At 35.3% G+C, this 23161-nt stretch overlaps 1 protein-coding gene across 1 annotated transcript in view; it reads left to right on the top strand.

Moving 5' to 3' along the window:
• The first annotated feature begins 590 nt into the window (after positions 1–590).
• The window catches only part of CEP126 (centrosomal protein 126), a 36520-nt gene continuing 13949 nt past the window's right edge, over positions 591–23161 (top strand). Inside the window, exons 1-4 of the mRNA XM_031066075.1 lie at positions 591–789; positions 9391–9536; positions 10911–11016; positions 14436–14634. Of these exons, the coding sequence (XP_030921935.1) occupies positions 677–789; positions 9391–9536; positions 10911–11016; positions 14436–14634 (564 nt within the window). The 5' untranslated portion in view covers positions 591–676. The remainder of the gene's footprint in view (positions 790–9390; positions 9537–10910; positions 11017–14435; positions 14635–23161) is intronic.

Below are 23161 nucleotides of genomic sequence, written 5' to 3'. Positions count from 1 at the left end.
GCCCCGCGGTCAGCGACCGCCTCAGGGGTGTCTTCAAACTAAAGCTTGTACTTTGCGGGTTTTAAACTGCTGTGGGAAAGTTGACTTCTCAAGCAACTTCGGAGTTTTCTTGTTTTCCCTTTTCTAGGAGATTATGCCACTAGGAATAATATTTTCCATCCTAACTTGTGGGTTCTTGTTTTTTGAATTTTAGTAGTAAGAACTACTGCCACAAACTCTTAAGATCCGCCCGCACAGTGCTACTTAAATAATTACTGGCATGATGCAGGGCTGATCTGGCTCTGTGGGGAGCTTTTATTTAATGACGTTAATCAATTTCAGTGTAAACAACTAATCCTTTAGGGTGTGGGGGCGTGTTTAGTGTTTTACATTTTCCCTGTCATACCTGCATCCTTATGTTACAGGTTTAGATAACTACACAAAATAAACAATAAAGGTGGGATTTTTCAGCTGGTGGCATCATGAAAGATAAGTGCAAAGCCTCTCCTAAAATCCTTTTAAAAATTAAAATGCAATTTCATTTTTTTCTAGATGAGCATAAAGTTAGTTATGACTGTAACATACAATTATGGGACCTACTTTATAGAAGGCCATTCACACAGTCTATTTTATCATTTAATGAGCAGTTGTATCCAGTTTCTATTGTCCTTAACACAGTTCTAGGGGTAGAGATTTAATGTTTCATTTTGAACAGGATTTACAAGAAGAACGTCGGGCATTAAAAAAGGATCAAAAAATGCATCGGAGCAAGGCAATGAAATATTTGATGGAGACAAACAGAAGAAGAAGGCAAGTAACTAGGGTTCCTTTAATGGATGATTGTAAAAAAAAGAAAAGAGAAAACCAAACCAAAAAGAGTCAAAACCTTGAGACAGATCAATATATCTCTACTATTTTCATGTTCACTTTGATAAATAGCTCACTGCTTTGGCCTAGACAAATCTAAGCTGAGAAGTTTCACTAATTCAGTTTCTTGCTATAGGACAAATAAAATAAAAAGAGCAATATTCTGATTTACTTGCTAATTTTTGGAAACTCACTGTAGTCACATCTCTTATAAAATAAAGGTAAGTAGCACTTTCATCCTGTGGCTCTGATCTGCATTTCTGGTGTTCTGAGTTTTATTAGCTTCAGTGGAGGTATGAAAAATGCACTCAGCTGTACAGTGGGGGCCAGCAGAAGGCAGTTGTTGCCTTTAATAGTGTGTGTTTTTCTGTCTTCTTTCTGTATGGTGAAACAGCTGCACAGCCTCCCCTTCATGCCAAGGCTTTGTGCTCCCACTTCCCAGTAAACACAAAGCAATACTTTTGTTGTACAGGATTATACTTATAATAAACTTATTTTGTACTGACATTTTAAACAGCTTTACATAGTCTGTCTTCTGCATACATGAGAGTGCAAAGCCGTGAAATACTCTGTGGCAAATGGATTAAGTAAATTATGCACTGAAATGTCTCAGTGAAGTGCTGTGAGTCGTGTAATGGGCAGAGAGGTTTTTTCCCTCACACTGAGGTGGTGCTCACACATACAGGGAGCTCAGCTGTGTGTGCTGCAGAGGCAGAAGCGTTCCTCCTTGCAAGCCCCCAGCCTCAGACCAGCTTCCTCTGCCTTTTGTTAACTCATTAATGCTCGTGCCCCACAGTTCCCTTATCTGGTGACTTCTGTTGTACAATGTTTATTTATTGCATATGTTCATAAGAGAGGTGGTATATATTGTTTATATTGCCATTTTAGCCTGACAGTATGTGCTATCAACTTACGTTTTGAAATAAAAAGTGGAAGAGAGATATAATCACCTGTGGGTAATTAAAGACAGAGTGCAACCCACAATCTTTACAGATAATAAACTGAGTCTCAGTTGAAAAATTAAATACCTAATTTCTTTTTCTGGAACAGAACCATCTGTAATGCTACACATCAGATGAACACTGTTTATTGTATTACTGGTCTTGAAATATTATACTCTAATGTAAAAGCAAGTACCAGACAGCCTGCATATTTTTGACAGACTGGTGTAGTTAAAGTAATACTCATGGATACATAAATACATTTCCATATGTATTTCTTTGTAGCCTTAAGAAACACAGTATAAATCCAAGTTACTCAGGTGAGCCAGTTAAAAATTTAGGTATGGTATTCATAAAATGAAGACGTTTCAATTTGTGATAATTGAGAATGGCATAATTATTAGCACAATAAGCAGTTCAAATAGAAGTCTGTGGTAGCAAGTTTTCTCCTAATAACTGAAGTGATTTGTTTAATGTTAGAAAGGTAGTAAGTGTATATAATGTTATAAGCTATGACATATATAAGTAAAAATTAAGGGTCACTGCATATGTGCAGGAAAGTAATTCGAAAATAAAGTTCCTTGAATCTAAATATTTTTTCCTGGCAGTTATGCAGGTAGGAATTGATTGATCAATCCTCAGGTCATGTCTCACATCTATATGAACCAAGTTCCATTAGCTTTCTTACACGTATTAAGGTGTTAGATATGATGATGATTTCTCAAGGGTAGCATGATGTTCTTAAGCTCCACATTCTCATCCAGCAGCACCCAAAATTCTCTCTGCCAAGATTTACAGGCATGTATCAGGAGTTATTCTTGACACTGCTAGTGTATAATTTCAGAAGAAAATTTGTATCTTCTACATTCTTTATATGGCGAGTAGGAATGAGTGCGCTGTGGAGTGTGACAGTCCATTTTCTACCTCTAACCTTCACATAGAATGGTCGAGGTTGGAAGGGACCTCTTGATCTGGTTGAACACCTCCACTCAGGAAGGGCCACCTAGAGCTGGTTGCCCAGGAATCGCTTTTGAGCTTCTCCAAGAATGGGGACACCACAACCTCTCAGGGCAATCTGTGTCAGTGCTATCATCCTTACCTAAAAAAAAAGTGTTTCCTGATATTCCAAAGGAAACTTCTGTGTTTCAGTTTGGTCCTGTCAGTAGGCATCACTGAAGACAACCTGGCTCTCTCCTCTTTGCACCTTCCTTCCAGGAATTTGTAGACATTAAGATTTCTTTGAGCCTTCTCTTCTCCAGGCTGAACAGTCCCAAATCTTTCAGCCTTCCTAGAGAGATTCTCCAGTCCCTTAATCATCTCTGTGGCTTTTCATTGAACTGTCTCCGGTCTGTCCGTGTCTGTCTTGTACTGAGGAGACCAGAGCTGGGCACAGTCCTTCAGCTGTGGCCTGCCTAGTGCTGAGCAGAGGGGAAGGATCACTTTCCTCTAAATGCTGGCTAGGCTTTGCCTAGTGCAGTTCAGGATACCACTGACCTGCTTGGCAGCAAAGTTGGTCCTTTCTCTCAAGTAACAAGTGCTACAGCATGAAAGGAAATGGCCTCAAATTGCACCAGGGGAGGTTTAGATTGGATACTAGGAAAATTTTCTTCGTGAAGATGATTGTCAAGCATTGGAAAAGGCTGCCCATTGGAATGGTTGCATGTGGTATACTTCAAGATGTGATTTAGTGGTGGACTTGGCCATGCTGGGCTTGTTGTTGGAGTTGGTGATCCTAGAGGTCTTTTCTAACCCAAATGATTCTGTGTTTCTATGTTTAATAAAGATGTTAAAGGGGATTTGGCCCAGTACTAACTGCTAGGGTTCACCACTATGTCCTGGCCTCCATTAGGACTTTGGGTCACTGATCAGCGCTCTTGGGGCCTGACCATTCAAAACATTTACATTCCACCTCACACTCTGCTCATTCAGCCTGTACAGCAGCATCTCGTTTTTGATGAACATAGGGGAGACAGTACCAGCAGCCTTAGTAAAGGCCAAACAGATAATATCTACAGCTCTCATCCACAGGACTGTCATTTCTTTGCAGAATTTTATGAAGTTGATCAAGCCTAACCAAATTTTGTGTCAACCTTAAGTTTATAAATTTTCTACTAAAAAAGTAAAAGCAGTGAATTTCCTTTTAGGATTAAGCACTAGTGAAGATACAGAAGAGTTTCTGCTCTGTCTTTAATCTTGTGTCATTTAGGTTCATTCTCTTCATGTTGCTTTGTGGAGGAAAACTTTTCTGTGGGTTTTAATTTGTGGCTTTTTTCAGGGATCAGTGGCAGGCCTCCTTTAAACAAAGTTGTACCAAAGCACTTTTTAAGCTAATGAGATCTGCATATGCAAGTTTCTTGCAGATTGAGGTCTTCTATTTTCAACCTTTTCTATATGTACTTGTAATAAAATTTTCCCTGACAGTCTACTGTACATTTGTTGTCAATACTTCTAAAATGCAGCACCTTCAGCATTAAGAATACTCATCTACAAGCTGTACACAGTTAATTGGTTTAGTAGTAAAAGACAAAAGCATCACTTGCTCAGAAAGATCAAGGAAAGGTTTGGAAATAAAAGTCTCAGTAACTTAAATCTCAGATCTTTTTCAATCCCTCTGATATCGTCTGTTTCTTTGCATCTCTTGCACTGACCAAACTCCTTAATTTTGTGTTAACAGCAGTACTTCAACATAGCAAAAAAACATAGCCTACAGTTTTTACAAGTTGCTGCCTGAGTGTAAAGAAAGCAATTTCTTTCTTGTCTCACTGAAGCATGAAGTTGCAATTTCAAGATCAGATTGAGAATCAAGTGTTCTCTGGGGCAGTAGCTGGCAGATATTTTGTTTAAATAACAGTATTCTGGAAATAAGAGCTTCTGACTAAGCACATACTTAATGCAAATGAACAGGATATCATATTTTATGTTTCTATAACACACCGCTTTCTAAATACCAGCTGTCAGTTTTGCTGGGGACTGCAGACTTCATGCTGTTACTGCTCAGTGCAAAATGTGCTTCCTATTTTGCTGTGATGTTACTGTCTGCAGGTAGCTGGTTCATTCTGGAAATGCAATTGTCTATGTGCATTTTAAAATAAACCTTACAGCTGGTTATCTTGGTTCAGCATTTTGAATTACCTTGAAAAAGCTAATCTGTCTGTTGAAACTGGGGAAGGAAATCTATATCTGTTTCCAATCTATTGTTCTTTCCATAATACTTTGTTTTCAACATATGCACAAGCTTTGTGCTCCACCTACTGGCTGATTAACATTGATTATTTCATAAAAGCTCTTTAAATCATTCACCAGTTTTGTTAATAGAGAATGAGAAGCAGTTTATAGCTAGAAATATGAGAACAATGTCAGCACTTGGTAAACAGAGAGGGCAGAGTGTTAAGAATTTTGTATTTCTTTCTGCATCAGAATGGAACTGTGAGAAGTGTGTGATCACTCTAACCGCTGTGATGTGGACTTGCAATGCAGTATTGCCATTTCTGATAATGGGCCACAGGATTGTGCTGAATTTGCAAGGCCTTGGAACAGATGCTCGCCAGACTTGCTCTCTGAACTTTTCTTGACCTGGCAGCAGCTTTGTTTTCCTTGGTTTAGCTGTAACAGCAATTTCTCTAAAAGACCAGGTGTCTATGGCTAATTTTGCCTTTGTTTATTTTTTTATTGTAGTTTTATGTAGATAGCAGTAAGAAGCAGTTATTCTATGCAGAGAATGAGATATTTATGACACTAAAATCATGAAGTAGTATAGAGAAATGCAGACCTGGTATGGTAGCAGTCTGAAAACTGGAGGTGCAGGATGTGGCATGGAGGAGTACAGGCAGGGAATGGTAAGAGATGGCACACAGGCTTGGCACTGGAGGCCCTATGGCTATACTAGCCAATAGTCAGCTAAAGAAGTGCAGAACTAGATCTGACAAACCTGGCTTTAGAGGTAATGAAGAGGAGAAAATAATAGTGTGTAACATACATAGAAGGCACCATGTATGGAATATTTGGAGGTACTGTGGAGCTACAGATTGATGGTGATAGAGCAGAGGTGTAAAAGTGAATTAGCAAATACAAGTGGATCCTATGGTGAGGGAGAAGAAAGCTTTACATGAAAATCCTGTTGTTCCTGGTGAAGGAACTCCAGATGCTGCCAGTTCACCTTAACACTCCAGCACAACCAGAATCAAACTACAAGTCTTGGGATGCGAAACAGCAATGCAAGAATGAGCATCAGGAAAGGGGATAGAAACTCAATGTGTGAATAACAGTTTTAACTGGTATATCACTATTACTGAGCCTTTTTCTGTATAGAAGTATTCTAACAGTATTATTCTTTTTCAGTAACAATTCTGGATTAATGGTAATTGGACTCTTAAGATTTGAATTATGCTAAGAAAAAAGCATGTTTGACTATATAAGGTGTGCTTGGGTGTTGCCTATGAACAAGACTTGGAATGTGACAACTGGTACCTAGTGCAGGCAGCTCACCTGTGGATCTTTGGGGCATATTGCAGGACAGCCCTCTGTGAGTCCATACAGTATTGTAAGGGTTGGTCTTTCTGAAGCTCTTGCAGCAATTATGGGCTGTCTTTTTGTATTCAACATACGATAATCAAAGAAGATGAAGGAATAGATTTAATATGTGTTATGTGTTCCTGGTCTTGGGAAGTGTCTCAGATTAAAAAAGTTGATTTTTGGGCAATGTCCACAGATCTTTTTAGGGATATAAGATTGCTTCGTGTTTGCCCATGAAAGGAATTTTGAATGTGACACTGCATTCTAACCTTTTCTTCATCCTACTGTTGTCATTGACCATACAAATATCTCCCTACCTCAATTTTAAAATTACTGTGCACTGGTTTGCAATATAATGTGGCAATGGAAGAGTAATATCAACTCAGTATCAAAACATTCATTTCATAGCACTCCATACACACTATATATATTCCCTTTTAATTATCATTTTCATCCAATGCAGTAGTAAGCATTTAGTCCACCTGGAAATGTAGCATCCATCACTTCACTGTGAAGAGAATTTAATAAAATTATCCAGGAAATAGTTCTACCATCTAATCATACTGTTTTTAACATAAAAATGCCTTCCACATAATGTCTGTATATGTGAGACAGCTAAGTATTTTTTGTATTCCAAATTCTCCATAAATATTTTGGCAGCCATTTCAAAAATTGCTGCACCACTGGGTTGTTTATAGTAGACAGAAAAATTGGGTTAAAAAAACACCAGTCAGGAAATTCTTCTGCTAGCTATCCATCTTGAAGCCATACTCTTTTGCCAGTGTTACATCTGTGATATGAACCTAAGCTGGTGACATAAGGAGAGTGCATGAACAAACATTTGCTTTAAATGTTTTTCTGTAAGATGTAAATGTGCATTTTTAAAATTATTTATTTTACATAATGATCCTGGGTGTTACAATTTACATTCTGCAAGGTCAAGAAGCTAGTAAGGGTTCCCCGAATAACTTTAATGTATTTTCTTATTTCGAAGTAAGATCCTTTTTTCTCCTTCTTGTCTTAATCCAAACCAAATATTGATCATGATGAGCTGCGCTGAAAAAGACCTCTTGCATCAGCATTTGGCCTGTCTCATTCCCAAGTATATGGAACAACAGTTCTTTTTTAATACTCATGATTAGGAATGTGGAAGAGTATAGCTAAACCATATTCAAAATAATCTGAAAAAAAAATACGCTGTCAGAATTGACTTTTTTCCTTTTTGGAGTTATATGCTGGAATTACTCCAGGTATAAAATTGTAGAATTTCCCACATGTCTGAATTTAACAACTACAGTTCAACTAAAGGCCTTGATCAGCTTCTAGAGATATTAAAGGGCCTCAGGAAGAATGTGTTTAAAGTACTTATGAGGATAAGCAAGTCTGTTTCCTCTCCTGTGAATTTCATTTAGTCAAGATAAAATTGTGTATTTCTGTATTAGATTTTACGGTGAGTGAAATTCAGGAATACTGAATGTGGAAAATGAACTCTAGTTCTACTTTTAGTTCTAACATTTTTTGACAGCTATATATGAATTTTCAAAATAGTGAAAGTTTTTTGTCTCTCTCTCTTCTGTGCTTTGGCTTCCAAGTGGATTAAAGTGAATATTCCTGTATAAGTGTGTACTTGGGAATTGGTTGGCAGTTCTTCCATTTTTTTACTATTGTGCAATTACAGCCTTTATGCTTTCTAAAATAAAAAGTACCTATTTCCAATCATTTTTTGTTTGTTTTCCCAGGAGATCAGTCATCACATTGAAGGAATACTAGAGAGGGTCAAGTTGATTATTTCAGTTTGAATTTTTTCCCTGAAAAGCAAAGGGAATAATAATTAAAATAGCTTGAGTTGAGGAGGAGCTCTGTGAAGTAGCAGCATTGCTCCATTAAGCGAGAAGAGCTGTGAAGCAACTGCTAGTGATTGGAGTTATGGGAAGGTATTTTATTGTGTTGAGAGAAACAAAGAATTTGGCTAAACTTTGCACTAATTCTGGCTAGAGGGGGACCCTACTTAGTGTACTAGTGACCTGTTAAATCACGTTTCTAATACACAGATGGGAAGCTCCCAGCTGTAGTGATCTTTGCATGGCAGGCTTTGGAAGTTTCATGTGAAGACCATTACTTTTACAGTATTACTGTTTTAGAATAGAATGTTTCCAGGGATGGGGCATCTACAACTTCTCTGGGTTACCTGCTCTGGTGGTTCACCACCCTCACTATAAGAAAATTTCTTCCCTATATCTAGTCTGAATCTACCCTCTTTTAGTTTAAAATCATTAAATCTGACATGCCTACATAGGCACTGTGCCAATAAATATTCTGGGTATATTTCACTCAGGGAGCTAATTTGTCAGTAAAAGTTGATGATTCTGTTGGCAGAAGAAAAGATTCTACATAGCTTCATGAAGATTATGCCTGCTGAAGGAAACTTTTCTGATGATGGTTGTTTTTGACTAGAGTCTGCTTTGCTTTCCAACCAGTGAGAGGACCCATTTAATGTATTTTTAATAATAGATTCTGTCAAGTATAGTTTTGTGTTACTGTTTTATCCCATTTTGTGCTGCTAAAGTGATTGTCTTTGAGGAAGCTTCTTAACAACTACAACTTGATACTTTCTCTTGCATGTTTATAGATAAAAGCTGTAGTTCCTTTGTGTTATTTCAAAATAACATCTTTTAAACAGTTTTTTATTTTCCCAACAGCTTATGAAAAGCACACCCAGAGAATTTGCAGTTAACCTTTCTACTGATCTGCTCACTATGATACACTTATGTGGTACTGTAAAGGCTGTTTTAAAAGTCACATTGGTGACAAGAACTGGTGGAATCTGCATGTTAATTCACATATAAAAAAGAATCAAATCCCTGGTTGAGCTAAGAAATTAAAGCATGTTGTGACTCTTCATCACCCACTATCCTGTTTACCTTCCAACAAACTCTAAAAATAGAGCTGTGCTGAAGTTAATAGCATTTAATTTAGGAACCAACAAGCTTTTGTACTAAAATGGCAAGTTGGTAAGCAAGTAAGTTACTAGTGTTTCAGTAAATGTAATTCATAAATATAGGAATTATCTACTTTTGCTTCTTAAATACAGAGCCTTTGAAGAAAGACAGAAGGAAGAAGAAGCAAAAGAACAAAGATTTAGAGAAAAAGTTCTGCAGGAGAGGAAAATTAAATTTCAGGAGGCAACTGCTAAGTTCCAACATGCTCATCAGTCCTTTTCTCAGCAGAAACAAACAGGTTTGTCAATTAACTGTTATTCAGAATACAAGTGTTTTTATATTCACAGAATCAGCGAATAGTTAAGGTTGGAAGGGAGCTCTGGAGGCCGTTAGTTTTTTCTGTTGGTAAACAGAACAATTAACTTCATTCAAAGTAATCGAATTCACAAAAGCAAAGCAAATGACAAGAAGCTCAGATCTGATAGATAGAACAATTGTGTAGGGGAAGTAAAAACTTTTTTTTTTTCTAAAAACTATATTTTGAGATATTTCACTGTATTCTAGTCACACTAAGTACATGACCTCTTTGAGGTATTTGGCTTCCTGGGTTTTCCACACTTTTTTGACTGCAGTGTGCTTATTGGTTGCAGTACTGTTCTTCCACAGCTGGGTGAGAGGTGTTAAAAGGCCAGTTACTAGGATAGTGTAATGATTCCCTCTTTGGACCTTTGGATATAAAATATTCCAAAATGTGTATTTTGTTTGTCATTAGGTAAATGCAGTTCCAGCATATATTAATATGGTCTGTAACTTTTCTTTTTTTCTGAATTAGTCCACTTTCTAAGCTGTTCTCTTGCTGGGAAGCAATGATCACTTCAGCTCAGTTCCTGCTTTCTTGGAATCAGTGCAGATTGGCAGGAGTTTGTGGCAGCATTGGCCAAGTCTGATTTCCCGTCAACTTTCCAGTGTTCAAATGCTTAAGATATGGTCTATTACTTAGGTATTCTTTAACAGATTTACTCTCCCAACTGCAGTTGTGCCAGCTGTGAGGTAATGTCTCTGACTTCAAGATCAAATGTCAGATTAAAATAACAAAATACAACAGTACTGGTTCAAGGCTTCTTCATAGCTCTACTGACAGCCCAGACTGTGTAGCAATAGCAGGAATCACAGTTTTTTCTCTTGGTTTTCCTTTATAGAAATTCTGCCTCTGGTACTCTCTATCCTACTTCTACTCACTTGAAAGTGGCAACACATTGTGCCTGTCTGGACTTTTTCTTTCTCCACTGGTTCAATTATTAAGTTACAATTTGGCCTCTGTAAAATATCTGCAAGCCATAACTTTGGCTTAGTGCATGAGTGGAATAATCATGATGTAAAAACAAAGTTAGTTTTTTTTAATCTTGTATTTTTTCAATAGTGCAGTTTAAAAGCAAATAGCAAAACTGTTGAATACATGTGTGACTGTAAACACTTAAATAGACTGGGATTTTGTTTCAGAGGAACTCAAAGCGCTCTTGCATGTCTAATAATGCTAAACTACTGTGTTTATTGTAACTGTCTGGATTTAGGCTTCCAAACTTCAGCAACTTAACCAAACCATTTATGGTAAAATATTCCAATTTTAAAAAAATCTTTCTCCATTGTGTGTTTTTAGCTCTGATCCCTCCAGTCCAGACAAAAGCAGCTTTTCAGTTAGAAGAAGCTCTTGAACAAATTAAAGGATCAGTTTTAACACGAGGACAGTGCTTGCAAAACATAAATAAAATCAACTTCAGGTAAGCATTCCTGTTTATTCTGATGATCAAAGGAAGTAAATTTCTTACCGTATTCAATAAAGAGCAGACAATTACCTTTAAGAAATTGTAGGGCATTTCTCTAGTGTCAAAGAGAGCACTTCTGTGAACTTTACCAGTGAAACATTGTGCAATTTCGTTGAGTTGTTTGTGTCCAGTTGGTAAGACAGCAGAGGAGATGACATAAACCTTTTCCCCTCAGTCAAATTCTGGGAATAGTCAAGATTAACCCAATCTCCAGTCAGTTATAGCCCAACTGAGATTGCCATGGTTGTCAAATCATTTGCTGTTCTCAGAATTATTCTGTCTAGGTGATTTTGTATCCATATTTTTCTCCTTTTGACATTCAAGGATACGCTAGTTTATATGTTCACCCAAGGATCTTCTTTCCAGCTATCATTCCTTTATATTTCTCATTCTCTATGTGAATCAAGAGTGTCCTGGTAAAAATTTGACCTGAAATTTCATTTTATATCACATAAAATTTTGTTTGCATACTTTTCATTCTAAACAGCACTGTTTCTAAGATACCTTGACTTGTAACAGAATGTTCCTTCATATATACTTTATTTATCTGCTGTATTTCCTACTAGTTCCTGATTATCTCTTTCCTAGCCTCTCATTTCTTTAACATTTCAGCTCAAGGGGTTATTTTTGTTGTTGCTGCTTTTGTTATTCCTTTCTGCATTTCAGTTTTTTTCTGCATTATATAAATTGTGCAGATGTTCAGAACAGAGATAAATTCTGCCTGAAAGGGGTCTCCCTACTTTTGGGCTTCAGTGTGTTCTTCAGTGTGACTTTGATACTCAACTTTTTTACATATCTCTGCTCTGATTAACACATTTTCAGGTGATAAAATGGTCAGTTGAGAAAATATTTTATAACTCATAGAGCTTAACACTCATGCTATTTTCTAGTCCACATTCATAGGAAGATTGCAGCAACAAAACCAAAGAAACAAACAAGAAATCTACCTGTTAAATCTAAGTTTCATTTATACATAAAACGTAGATGTTTTTGAACCCTATCTCAGGTTTGCTGCTCATTTGTCTCATTTCACTCATAAGCTTGATTAAGGACAGCATCTCACTGCCTTAATCATTTCTTTCCTTATTTTTCAACTTTTTTCAAGCTGCTTCTTGTGCCACACATTGCACAAACCACTTACCATTTCTTAGAGTGCTGCCACTCCATTTTTATTTGTATAATGTAAAAACTCACTATCCTTTAATAATGATAGTGTGTTCTTTTTCTGGCCTTCATTTTCTTAACCTATTTTCCTAAGGAAATTATGTGTTCGTATTCTTTTACAGTTTGTTTTCCCCTAGTAAACAATTTGAGAGAAAGCTAAGAATCTTGAGGTTAATTATATTTCTGTAAGTTTGAAATTAGAAATTTCTCAAGGAAAAAAAATTAAAATAAGTGACCCCAGCATCTGAAAGGTTAAAAAGTTGAGTCCACTATGACCTATGGGGAGATCGCAAGACAGCTAGTACAGATAAAACAGAAGAACATTTTGAGATGGTTCTGAACAGTGAAGGTTCTTTAAAAGTCACCAGTTTTGAGCTGTAAAGCTTTAAAAATTTCTTAAAATCCCTTTAATTGGATATTTTGGGACGGGTAATAACTAACTCATATGAAGTAGTAGATACCTTTCTGTATTTCTGTTGCTTCTTACAATTTTATAAATGCTGAAGCTAAAAATCTTGTGTCATCTTTAGAATTTACCCTTCCTCAGAAAGAGAATGCCTAGAATTAATTGACAGTGCCTCTTAAAGGAAGAAATGAATAGTCTATTAAGTATGCAAGATAAATATAGCTTCAGACCCAAGTGAATATCTGAATTTTACAAGATTCTAGGATTCATAATGTCTGTCTTTTAAAGGGTGTAAAAAAAATTTAAGCAATGGAGACATATTAACTCCTCTTGGAGAAAGCAAAAGTCCTGAAACACCTAATAAGTGTATTCCATGCTGCAGTAGAGCTGTTTTGCTTCTAGTAGGGTTTAGTTATTGAATGCTAAAGCAAAGATTTTGGACAACTCATTAGCCAACAGACACGGGGATGTTTGTACATTAGGTGTGTAAATAGCATGCTGCTCTTTTTACAGGATATATTTCCCTATTGGTATTTAAAATTGATATGTTTGATGAAGTTGAGTCTTGGGATATAAAGTTTAATATGACGAATCAAAAATGGTCTGTAGAAAAGTTGGAATATTTAAACTTTTGTAAATATAAATGGTCCAAGCATGTAGAAATTTTTATAAATTTGAATAGTCTAAGCACTCAAATAAATATAAAGAGAGTTGTGTGTGTCAAAAAACCAACAAACCACATTTTTGGGAGCCAGGTGTCAGTCAGTCTGGTCCACAATAACAAAAAAGATTTGGGATCGGGAGAATATCTGCCATTCAAAAGAAAACAGCATGTAGTTTTCTAAGTTCAGTAAATAAATATGTAAATTTGTTCTCCCTTTTTCCTGTCAGCCATCTCATCAGAAATAATAAATTCCATTTTATGCTCTCCTTAGGTCACTGCAATTGAGCCAATGTTTTTTGCAGTCTTGTATAAAATCTCTTGAAAAATGACAATAATCTTAAGGGTTTGAAAGTTTCCATTTTCCATTGCCCTAAAACTGTAAATGTTGTGATAAATACAAAATAAAAAAGGTCGTATTAGATTATTTACCCACTTGAAACAGATCCAGTAAAAAGAAAAGGGACAATTTTAGGTGCAGGAAGAGAAGGCTCAGAAGAAAAACCTTAAGCTGAAGAAATAGATAGAAATGAAAGAAAGAGGTTATTGAATTTCTGTACATATGTGAAACATATATCTTCAACTAAGAGCTGGTCAGAGGGCCCAACTACACTAGCTACTCTAAAGATTTTTTTTTTTTTTGTTAGGCAGCAAATACCAATTGTTTAACACACCACAATACTGACATTACACATCATTGGTAGATTTGGGCCCTATGGATACTAGAAAGCCTTCTTGCTCTTTGAAGTAAGGGAATACCTGACAGCATCAATATAATTACGCTCTGCATAAGCCAACTTTATGGAAAAAATAAAAGCCATTTTCCTGTTCTTTTTTTTTTTTTTTTAATAAAACCCTCCATGTTCCATTTCAGTAAATTACCAAACTGTTGGCTGACATTTTCCATATTAATGTAGCTTGAAGCAGTCACCCAACAACACAATCAGAAAATTCTATTTATAAATAAACAAGAGAGAAGTTTTAAAATGGAAAGTGTTGGACACATTCAGATAGTACTAACAGCATTTGTTGGGTTTGTCATCATTTACTGATGTTGTATACTTCTGGTAAGGAACATATTTAAAAATATACAGTCGATGCATAGAAATAAGATAAAGTAATAATTTGCTTGTTTGTATCAAGAACCACGGATGACACTTCAAGCTCATCAGCATGTAGAAGTGATTCTTTCCCTCAGAAGGAGAATTCAGCAACTTTTGGCTGTGATGAAACAATACAGGAGAGCAGTAGAACAGACATGGACAGTCACCAACTTCTCTTCCAGAAAAATCTGAAAGAAATGCAGCAGCTCCTTGAAAAACAGCATCTCAACAACTTGGAGGTATGATATTTTTATTTTCATGTGATTCATTGCAAGATGGTGTGACAGAAAGTTTCTTAAATGTGAAAAAAGAAAGTTCTGTTCAGCTGTCTTTATCAATTAGACAATACAGGTGGACAGACTGTACTATGCCTTATCAGTAGATTATTTTTAGTAAAATTGTACATATTTTCCAATAAGAAGTCAGAGATCTTTAAAAATACTAATGAGAATGTTTTCACAAATTCATCCAAGATACCTGTTATGTTGTCCTTTTTTTCCTGTTAATGTCAGATTTGTATGTCAGACTTCTTGTATCTAACATTGGTAACCATTAGTCGATCACAGGAGTCTTGTGATCTTGTGATTTAAGTCTCTAAACTTTAATTGATTATTTTCAGTGCACACCCAAGTTTCTGCTCTGCTGATTGTGACAGCACAAAATGCTATAGTAGTATTATGAAGGCATGTGAAATATTGGGGGATTTTTTTTTGTTTGGTTGTTTTTTTTCCTACTGTGTGGTGATATGTTAAAGATTGACTTAAAGTCTCTTGAGATCCTTTTTTATCATCTTTGGAATAGCTGCAGGTGTTCCAGCAATGAGCTTTTTCTGCCTAAACTAATTTTTAGACTGAAAATAAGTTTAAAAAGTCACCTTAGAAACAGTGAAAATCAAGAACTGAGCTCTAAGGTGATTTTTAGTTGTGCACCTTAGAAACAGTGAAAGTCAAGAACTGAGCTGTAAGGTGATTTTTAATTGTGCACCTTTAAGTGTGATTTTATGACTCAGTGTTGTCTTTGATTTTGGAAATACTGTCTTCAAAATTACATTTTCTGGAAAAAAGGAGAGCATAGTTTGGGGCTCACTCTTTTATTTCTAGAATATCTATTGGTGTCCAGAGTTGTGGTATCTGAAATGACCTGGACTCCATGAAGCCCGTCCCTCTATTTTGGTGATGGCTGGAGGCATGGAATCATTGGTGGCCATAGAGCAAGGGCTTTTCTTTTTAATACAAGTGTATGGATAACTAGTGAAAGACTTTAGAGAGTTCAGATATGGTTTGATATTGATGTTTCTAGGAGCATTCATCTCTACCTTTGTATCTACTTTGTTCTGATGGTTATGCATGAAAATCTTGAGCAGCTGATGGCTAACACAGAAAATCTCACTGAACTGGAGTGAGGTTCAAAAAAGTTGAATGGAGAAAAAGTATAGCTTGTACTGGCAGTGTTCTTTCTTATTTCTGAGCATAAAAGAAGGAAGAGAAAGTGACAATTTATAGAAGAGAGCTGATAAAACTGAATTCTAGATAACCACTTAAAAAAATACAAAAAAGTATTCGCTTTTTTTTAATAATATCACATTTGCATTTCACTGGTAGAGTTTGTAAATCCCTCCCTAAATGATGATGGTGAATTTGGCAGTAGCTGCATTAGAACATCTTAGAATTAGAAAACAAAATATGTTCTCTTTGAGAAAAATATACGAAAATGTAATTCTAAATGTATTTTAAGACTTCTATGTTGGAGTGTTTTATCAATCAGAATTATCACTTCCTAATTGAATTCTAGGGAAAACAGCTATGAGTCATGCATAATTTTTTACTTTTAGTTTTTTCTAAATGTTATCATCTACTTCGGACAGTGCATATAATATAGGAATTTGTGTTTATAATTTGTGTGTATTTTTGAAAATACCTGCAAAACATTTTGCATTTTTTTCAGAAGGTATTTTTCTGCTACCACTAGGGGTTGCTCAGCTTCTTTCCTCTGATGAATAGTTTCAAAATGTAAATATTTATACTTCAAACATTTGGACTTACTTTCTTGAAATTGCATGCTTTGGACTCTGATTAGAAAAATAGTCAAGAAAGCTATTGACCATGTTCTAAGGCCTGAGTTTTGGAAGTTTAATACTTGGATTGTGCTGATGGCTGGCATGCATGTGCATTGTGACATCCTGTATCGTGAAGTAGTATTTATAATACTCTTACTAATAAAATTTATAATTTATAATGATTTAGAATACTCTTACTGAAATCAATAGACTTCAGTGGTCTTGATACTACCTGTTGTCCAAACTAAAATTAGAAATTAAAGTATTTCACTGTGCACATGCTTTGCAACCTAGCCATCCATTGAGATCCTTTGACCTCTCTTTGTTTCTGTTTTTACAGGCCCAACAGGATTATAAAGATTCCTAAAATTCTTTACTTTCCTACAGGGCAATAAAGTTCTATGTGAACCTTTACCAGTAGATTTGTTGTGTTGCCTGCTTTACATCTCTAAATATTTGTACAGATTCGTTGGTAAGCCAAGGGTTTTAGTGGCTTCTACCGTTTTCCAAAATTATTTTGTGTTGAGTATTGAGAGCAGTAGATTTTATTTTGTGCAATAGTTTCATCCAAGCCACTACATCAAGTTACTGTTTTATGTTCATGAATATGTTCCATTTTGAAGAATTTAATATTGCTAACTTCATTCTCTAATAAAGGTTTTGTCTATCCATCCTTTCCTGGTTTTATTGCATGCATAAATAAATCCTTTAAGGTGGAGCTAGTACCATGGTCTTTAGCTAAAGGTGCATGCAGCTTTTAGCCAAATGACATTAGTCCCAAGGTGCTCAACATTTTTTTGAACTGTTAATTCCTTATGTTGAAATTTTCCATTTCTTGTACCTGCCTTGGACTGAATAATTTAGAAAATTTCCACTAAATGGCTCAAATGTGACAAAGAGTATTTTTCAGGTATTTTTTGTCTTTTTCTTTTTGTCACCTCTTCAATTGCATGGCCATGCAACATTATTTTGATCAGTACAATATTTCTAGGCTCTACCAGAAAAAATTTTGCATTATGCCTGAATTAAACTCATAGCATTACATTTTATGTCTATAGTTTCATTTTTTAAACAAATACTTGGAAGTAAGAGCTAATTCAAGACAAAATAGGTGTAGATCATCGCATGGAGATTGTATTTTCCTATTCCCTCCTTTATATGACCATAATTAGGTTATTCAAGTGGTATCTGTGAAATCTGAATTTAGATCCCTTTCAGGGTGATTTGAAGCAGTATTTTTGCCTTGGTTCACTGTTTATTCTGAGAATATTGTGCAGCCATTGAAGTATTCAGTACCCCTCTTTCTATGGATATCATTCCCCTTGGAAGAAAATACGTCAATATTTATTGGAATAGGAATGGAACACCAGTATCATTTCTCAGAAATTGCAACACAAAATATATTATGTCTAATACAGGAAAAAATTGTATCTTACTGTACTGTGTGTGTTTATACATGTTACATATAAAATCACATAAGTGTTTGAGAAACAATGAAGAATATTTTCTAAGTGATGTTCCACTGAATGGTCTGGACACCACCTGCCTTGCAGGAGTTTACTTGTAAGGCTGTTAGCTGTTGGTGTTATTGTGCCTTTGAGTTACACAGTGTCTGTGAAATGGAGATTTCGGGTAACTGATGGAAAAACTTCTGCAAGGGGTGTTGCCAGTCTAATTCTTCAGAGCCATAGGCAAGACCAGCATGGAAAAAAGGAGTGCTGTGTACAGAGTCTTTCCCAAGCATCAAAAGCCTTGAGAGTGCTCAAGGCTAGTTAGTGGGAAAACAGACTCAGACAAGGATGCCTAGGATAAAATGGCATTGAAGCAGAAATCAAACTCGATTTTGTAGAGACCATTCAACAACTTGAAATAGGTTTCTACGGTCACCTTAAATCTAGAAATGTTGGCCATTTTTTTACTTGTAAATGTGAGTGTTAACATTTTTATGTTGATCATTTAAATTATATGACAGGCCTGAGTGGTTTCCTTACTTATTTTCGTCTTGGCAGGAGGAGAGGTGTTCAGTTTTCATTGGCTTTTAACCAATATTGTGACTAACAGCTATATCTTCCACATTATTTCAGTAATCCAAAATTCACATGTGCTATAAAGACAAATTGAAATGTATCTCCAGACTAAATTATTTTACTGAAATACTCCAACTTGTTTTGATTGTGTATTCCTCGAGAGTATTTTGAGGCTTTGGGGGTGGTTTTTCATAAAATAACTTATTCTAAGCTTGTGCTGTATAAAATCACATGACAGTCTTCATACCTGACCATCTGGAGTTCATTCAACAGTGTCTTTCCTCAGTTCAAAGCCCTTCTTGAATGGGTAATAATGTAGGATTGAAGCTGAAACAGATTTTCAGTACAAAAGAGGTTGTTTCAGAGTTAGACTTATACATGGATAAGGTTTTGCTTGTGGATACATAATTGTTTGTAATAGTCTGATTGTTGTACATACAGCGTAGCTCACAAACCACAGGAACAAGGAAATTGATACTGTCCTTTAATATATACCTGTTCCTTTTTTACAAGCATATAGCTTTTTCATAAGAATTGCCATACATATTAACATGACTTCATTTTTGGGTTTACATTCATATACATATATATATTAAAAAAGTATATATATATATATATAAATAAATAAAATATTTATGTATAGATATGCACTAAAGTATTTTTACCATACTTCATGATTGGTTTTGGAGAGATTTGTTTTACTGCAGCAGAGTAAGATGTTCATAAATGTAGCTGAAAGAAAGGAACAGTGAAAAATAGCAGCATCAAATCTTTAGTGTACTGCAGTTACAGTAAGATGTTTGCTTGCAGGAAGGGACTGGTAGATATAAAGTTTGTGCATGTGGGTCTACCAGGATGCTGCATTATACTAACGTGGTATTATCAGTGGTAGTGTATACTGGTGTCTCAAGGGGATGTTGGAAAATCTGTTGATTTCTCATGAAGATTAAAGTATCAATCTCCAAAGTAATTGTGCCCTTTTGAAGATTGCAGAGCAGTGTTTTGGGGTTTTTTTAAAGGATAAGACTTTTGTGAATTTTAAACAACACAGAATTGAGCTACTTTTTTGTATCCTAGTATTCTGTTTATATCTTAGTATTCTAATGGTGGCCTGGGTAACCAGGACCCAAATCAATTGTTTTATTATTTCTAATACTAATTATTATAAATCTGAAGCAGCACTACTGTGGCACTTAGTAGCTTGAGCTTTGCTGGACAGTTTATGCCTAATACTTGCATATCTCCATAAGGAAGTCTGGTTCACCATAAATAAAGTACAAAATAAAGCATCAAACCAAACACACAAAATTCAGAAGACAAGGATAAGCAGAGGGTAACTGAGACCTCTTTCAGAAGACTGGAAGTTCTTGTAATAAAAAAGAATTTCACTATTTCGAGCAGTGGCAAGATTTAAAAAAATTAGCCTTTAAATTTGGTAGGTTATTTAGAGAAAGGTAGATGCTGAAAGCTTGTACAAGTTCTTAAAAATCAAATCTGTGAAGTTCTTAGGAAGAATGTATGTCTTGAAACATATCTGATTGAAAAAAGTTGAATTTGTAAAAGAGGTAACATGTAAGTCACATAATTTTTTTTCAAGATAAGTGATTATATTAATGAAGCATGCAGTGAATGTTGGAAATTGCATGAAACTGTCTTAATAGGTAAATTTATTTATAGAATGATATAAATATAAATATTAGAAAATGCTCTTAGATATATTGTTTAGCCTTCAAGTTGCCCTGTATGGAGTCAGCTTTGTACTCAGTGATCCTTGTGGATCCCTTTCAACTCGGGATGTTCCATGATTCTAAAAGTATTTCTGTAGCTGACCTGTAGGATTTCCTTACATAAATCCACTCCTGCCCTGACTGCTGCTGTGCAGTGAAGAACAGTGAAAATGTTAAAAACTCTTCCATCTTTACAAAGTATACTGCTAAAGAAAAAGCAATCATTTTTCATTGACTTAAAAAAAGTATACTATTTTTTTAGAAAATAAGGAGCTCTGGTAGGGTTCCTCAGCTGAATGAGAGATTATTTTAAAAATTATATTTACACACTGATTCATTCAGGAATTGTGTACTGGTCAAATAGTATTAATCTATTCTTTTTTACTGATGTTATGGCTCCAGATCGTTCAAATCTGTTAACTGTAATCATTAAAATGATTTTTAGTTAAACACCAAAGAGCTTCTAGAATTCATAGTTCATATCCATGGCCAGTATTTCTATATGACTATCTTCCTTATCATGATTTTTAATTATGCAATCCCATGCTGTTGTTGTATGACAAATTTGCAGGGTAGACAACACCTGCTCAAACTGAATTTATTAATGGGTTAGAAACAAAAAAAGCGAACAATGCATTATGGTGCACACTGCCTCACCATTTAATCATTTACCAATATTAATGGTATTTTTACCTAGCATTATAAATGATCAGATTAGTGTGTGAGAGTTAGACACCTGGGACAGAGTATCTGAGAAACAGCACTCTGAGTACTGAGATGTTAAAGCAACAGAGAGACAAGTTCAGCTGAAAATCTGTTTCCTATACAATTATGTACATTTACATCAGGGCTTATTAAGACTGAAAATCAGAATGAAACATTGGTATTCAGTGTTCAGGACACTTTTCTTTTAAAATCTTCTGATGGTATGGCTTACTGATATTGCCTGCATGCCTATGAAATTAGAAACAAGTTCTTTTTATACTGAGAAGTTTGAACCTGCATTTCTAGCATCCTGTGATGATATTTCAAATAGGTCCTTTCAAAAGCTCATGGATTCATAGATAGGTAGTTTCTGTATTCTTAGCCTGGAAGGAGATCAGGCACCTAGGCATCAGACTGGGAAAGACAGCAGTGTTGATAATAAACTTTTCTCTGGTCATCCTATACCTTCAGAACTTCTTTGGTGGGTTTGGCAGACTGGAACTCTTGTGTAAGGTAAACACCAAAATCCTTTCACAGTGTCACTTGCTCTCTTAAGTCTACCCAGATCTTCGGAGAAATAAGTATTGTCTAGTGCTATGTGCGTGATGTTTTCCAAACTCATATAGAAATGAGATTATTAGTTTTGAATGGACTTTCCCATTCCGTAGTTGAAATTTGAAGCGAGTTGTTTAGGTGCCTCACTTTGAAAGTTAGTTTTACATCTAAATAAGTTCAGTGGTGTCTTTTACTTCACAGTCAATGTCAAGCATGACATGATAAATATACACATATGAAAAACAAAGAATTTCTGTAAAGACACCAGTTGAAATTATCAAAAATAGCAAGTAGTGTGAAGGTGTGAGGGGCTTCAGTTTTGAGAATAGGTAGCATTTTTTCAGGATTTTATCTTCAGAAGAGTGTTCCTATTCACGTCTTGGAATTACGAGCAGTCAGCACTTCTTTTGCAGAAAATGTCAAATACACATGTAGCAGCTCTTTAGTGTAATAGCATTCTGACAGAGTCCTTTGCCAGAAAATTCACTTGTCGGGTTCACTTAAAATGTTACTTGTTGCTATATTGTTCTTTAACTGGCCTTATGAAAGATCTCTTAGGCTCATGTTTTCCCTTTGCTTTACTAAAATGAAATTGCTTGACACAGCTGTTCTAAGTCCTAAGACATACAAGTGACCTCTTTAACTTCTCGGAAGTATTCCTTTCCTAGGAATGTGGATATGTGTGGGGGTTAGATTTCATGCATTATAACATAAGATAATGCAGGCTATAGTAAATACAATAAATGGCACTTATATAATAGGAAACATGTAAATCCAGCAAATAACAATATAGTACTCTATGAACATTTTGTTTTCTTATCATCCTATAAAATTCTCACAGATTAAATAAAATTAAGTCATTGGGATTTCTAGGTTTATTTCCCTGCACTTATTGATCACTAAAAAAGCATAATTGTTGAATGCTTTTTTATTTCTGCAGAAGGACTTCTAATTACACATTTTTACAAGGAAATGGGACATTCATTTGCATTACATAGTACTGTAAAAGGGGAAATATGTAAATATTTTAATGAGAATGTTAAGCATCTTTAATCTGTGAAAAGATGAAATTGTATGATGCAACAAAACAAATGTAAATGAACTAAATTTGCATGAACTAAGTAACAGTGAGTGTGTGTTTAAATGAGAACTCCTTCTTTGTTCTTTAGTTCCTAACACTTCTGGATGTTACCTCCACTGAGATTTTGTTTTTCCATGGGGCTTTGCTTTATAAGGAGCATACTTATTTATATAATGTAGGAACAAGTCTATTTTCAACTACTGGAGCACAGCTACACAGATTTTTTTATTTTAATTTTTGAAAGTTGGAAATTTTCTTGCACCCTCCAGATTTATTTGCTTAAGTTAACCTGCTATCAAGAGCAGTTTTTTTTTAAATCTATCTTTACAAAATTTTTCTTCTGTCATTTGAGAAACACATTTTCCTGTACAGGTGCACTTTCCAAATTAGACAAGAAGTAAGCCTGACAGCTGTAATTTCTTTTCACTGGTTTTTTCCCCTTCTGAAAATTTCAGAATTAGTTCTTAAATTTGGTCTGATATAAAAAACTCTGAGTATATGCTTTTTCCATGTTTGGGGAAGTTCAAGCAGAGGTTAACAATATAATTTCAAGTTAATAAATAACTAACAAAGTGATACTTATTCTTTTTTATTAGAAGGACACAGGTTTGTATA

The sequence above is a fragment of the Geospiza fortis genome, unplaced genomic scaffold (genome assembly GCF_000277835.1).
Source record: "Geospiza fortis unplaced genomic scaffold, GeoFor_1.0 scaffold16, whole genome shotgun sequence".
In the NCBI taxonomy this organism is placed as follows: Eukaryota; Metazoa; Chordata; class Aves; order Passeriformes; family Thraupidae; genus Geospiza; species Geospiza fortis.
The sequence above is the reverse complement of the archived record's forward strand: the minus strand, read 5'-3'. Positions and strand labels throughout refer to the sequence as shown.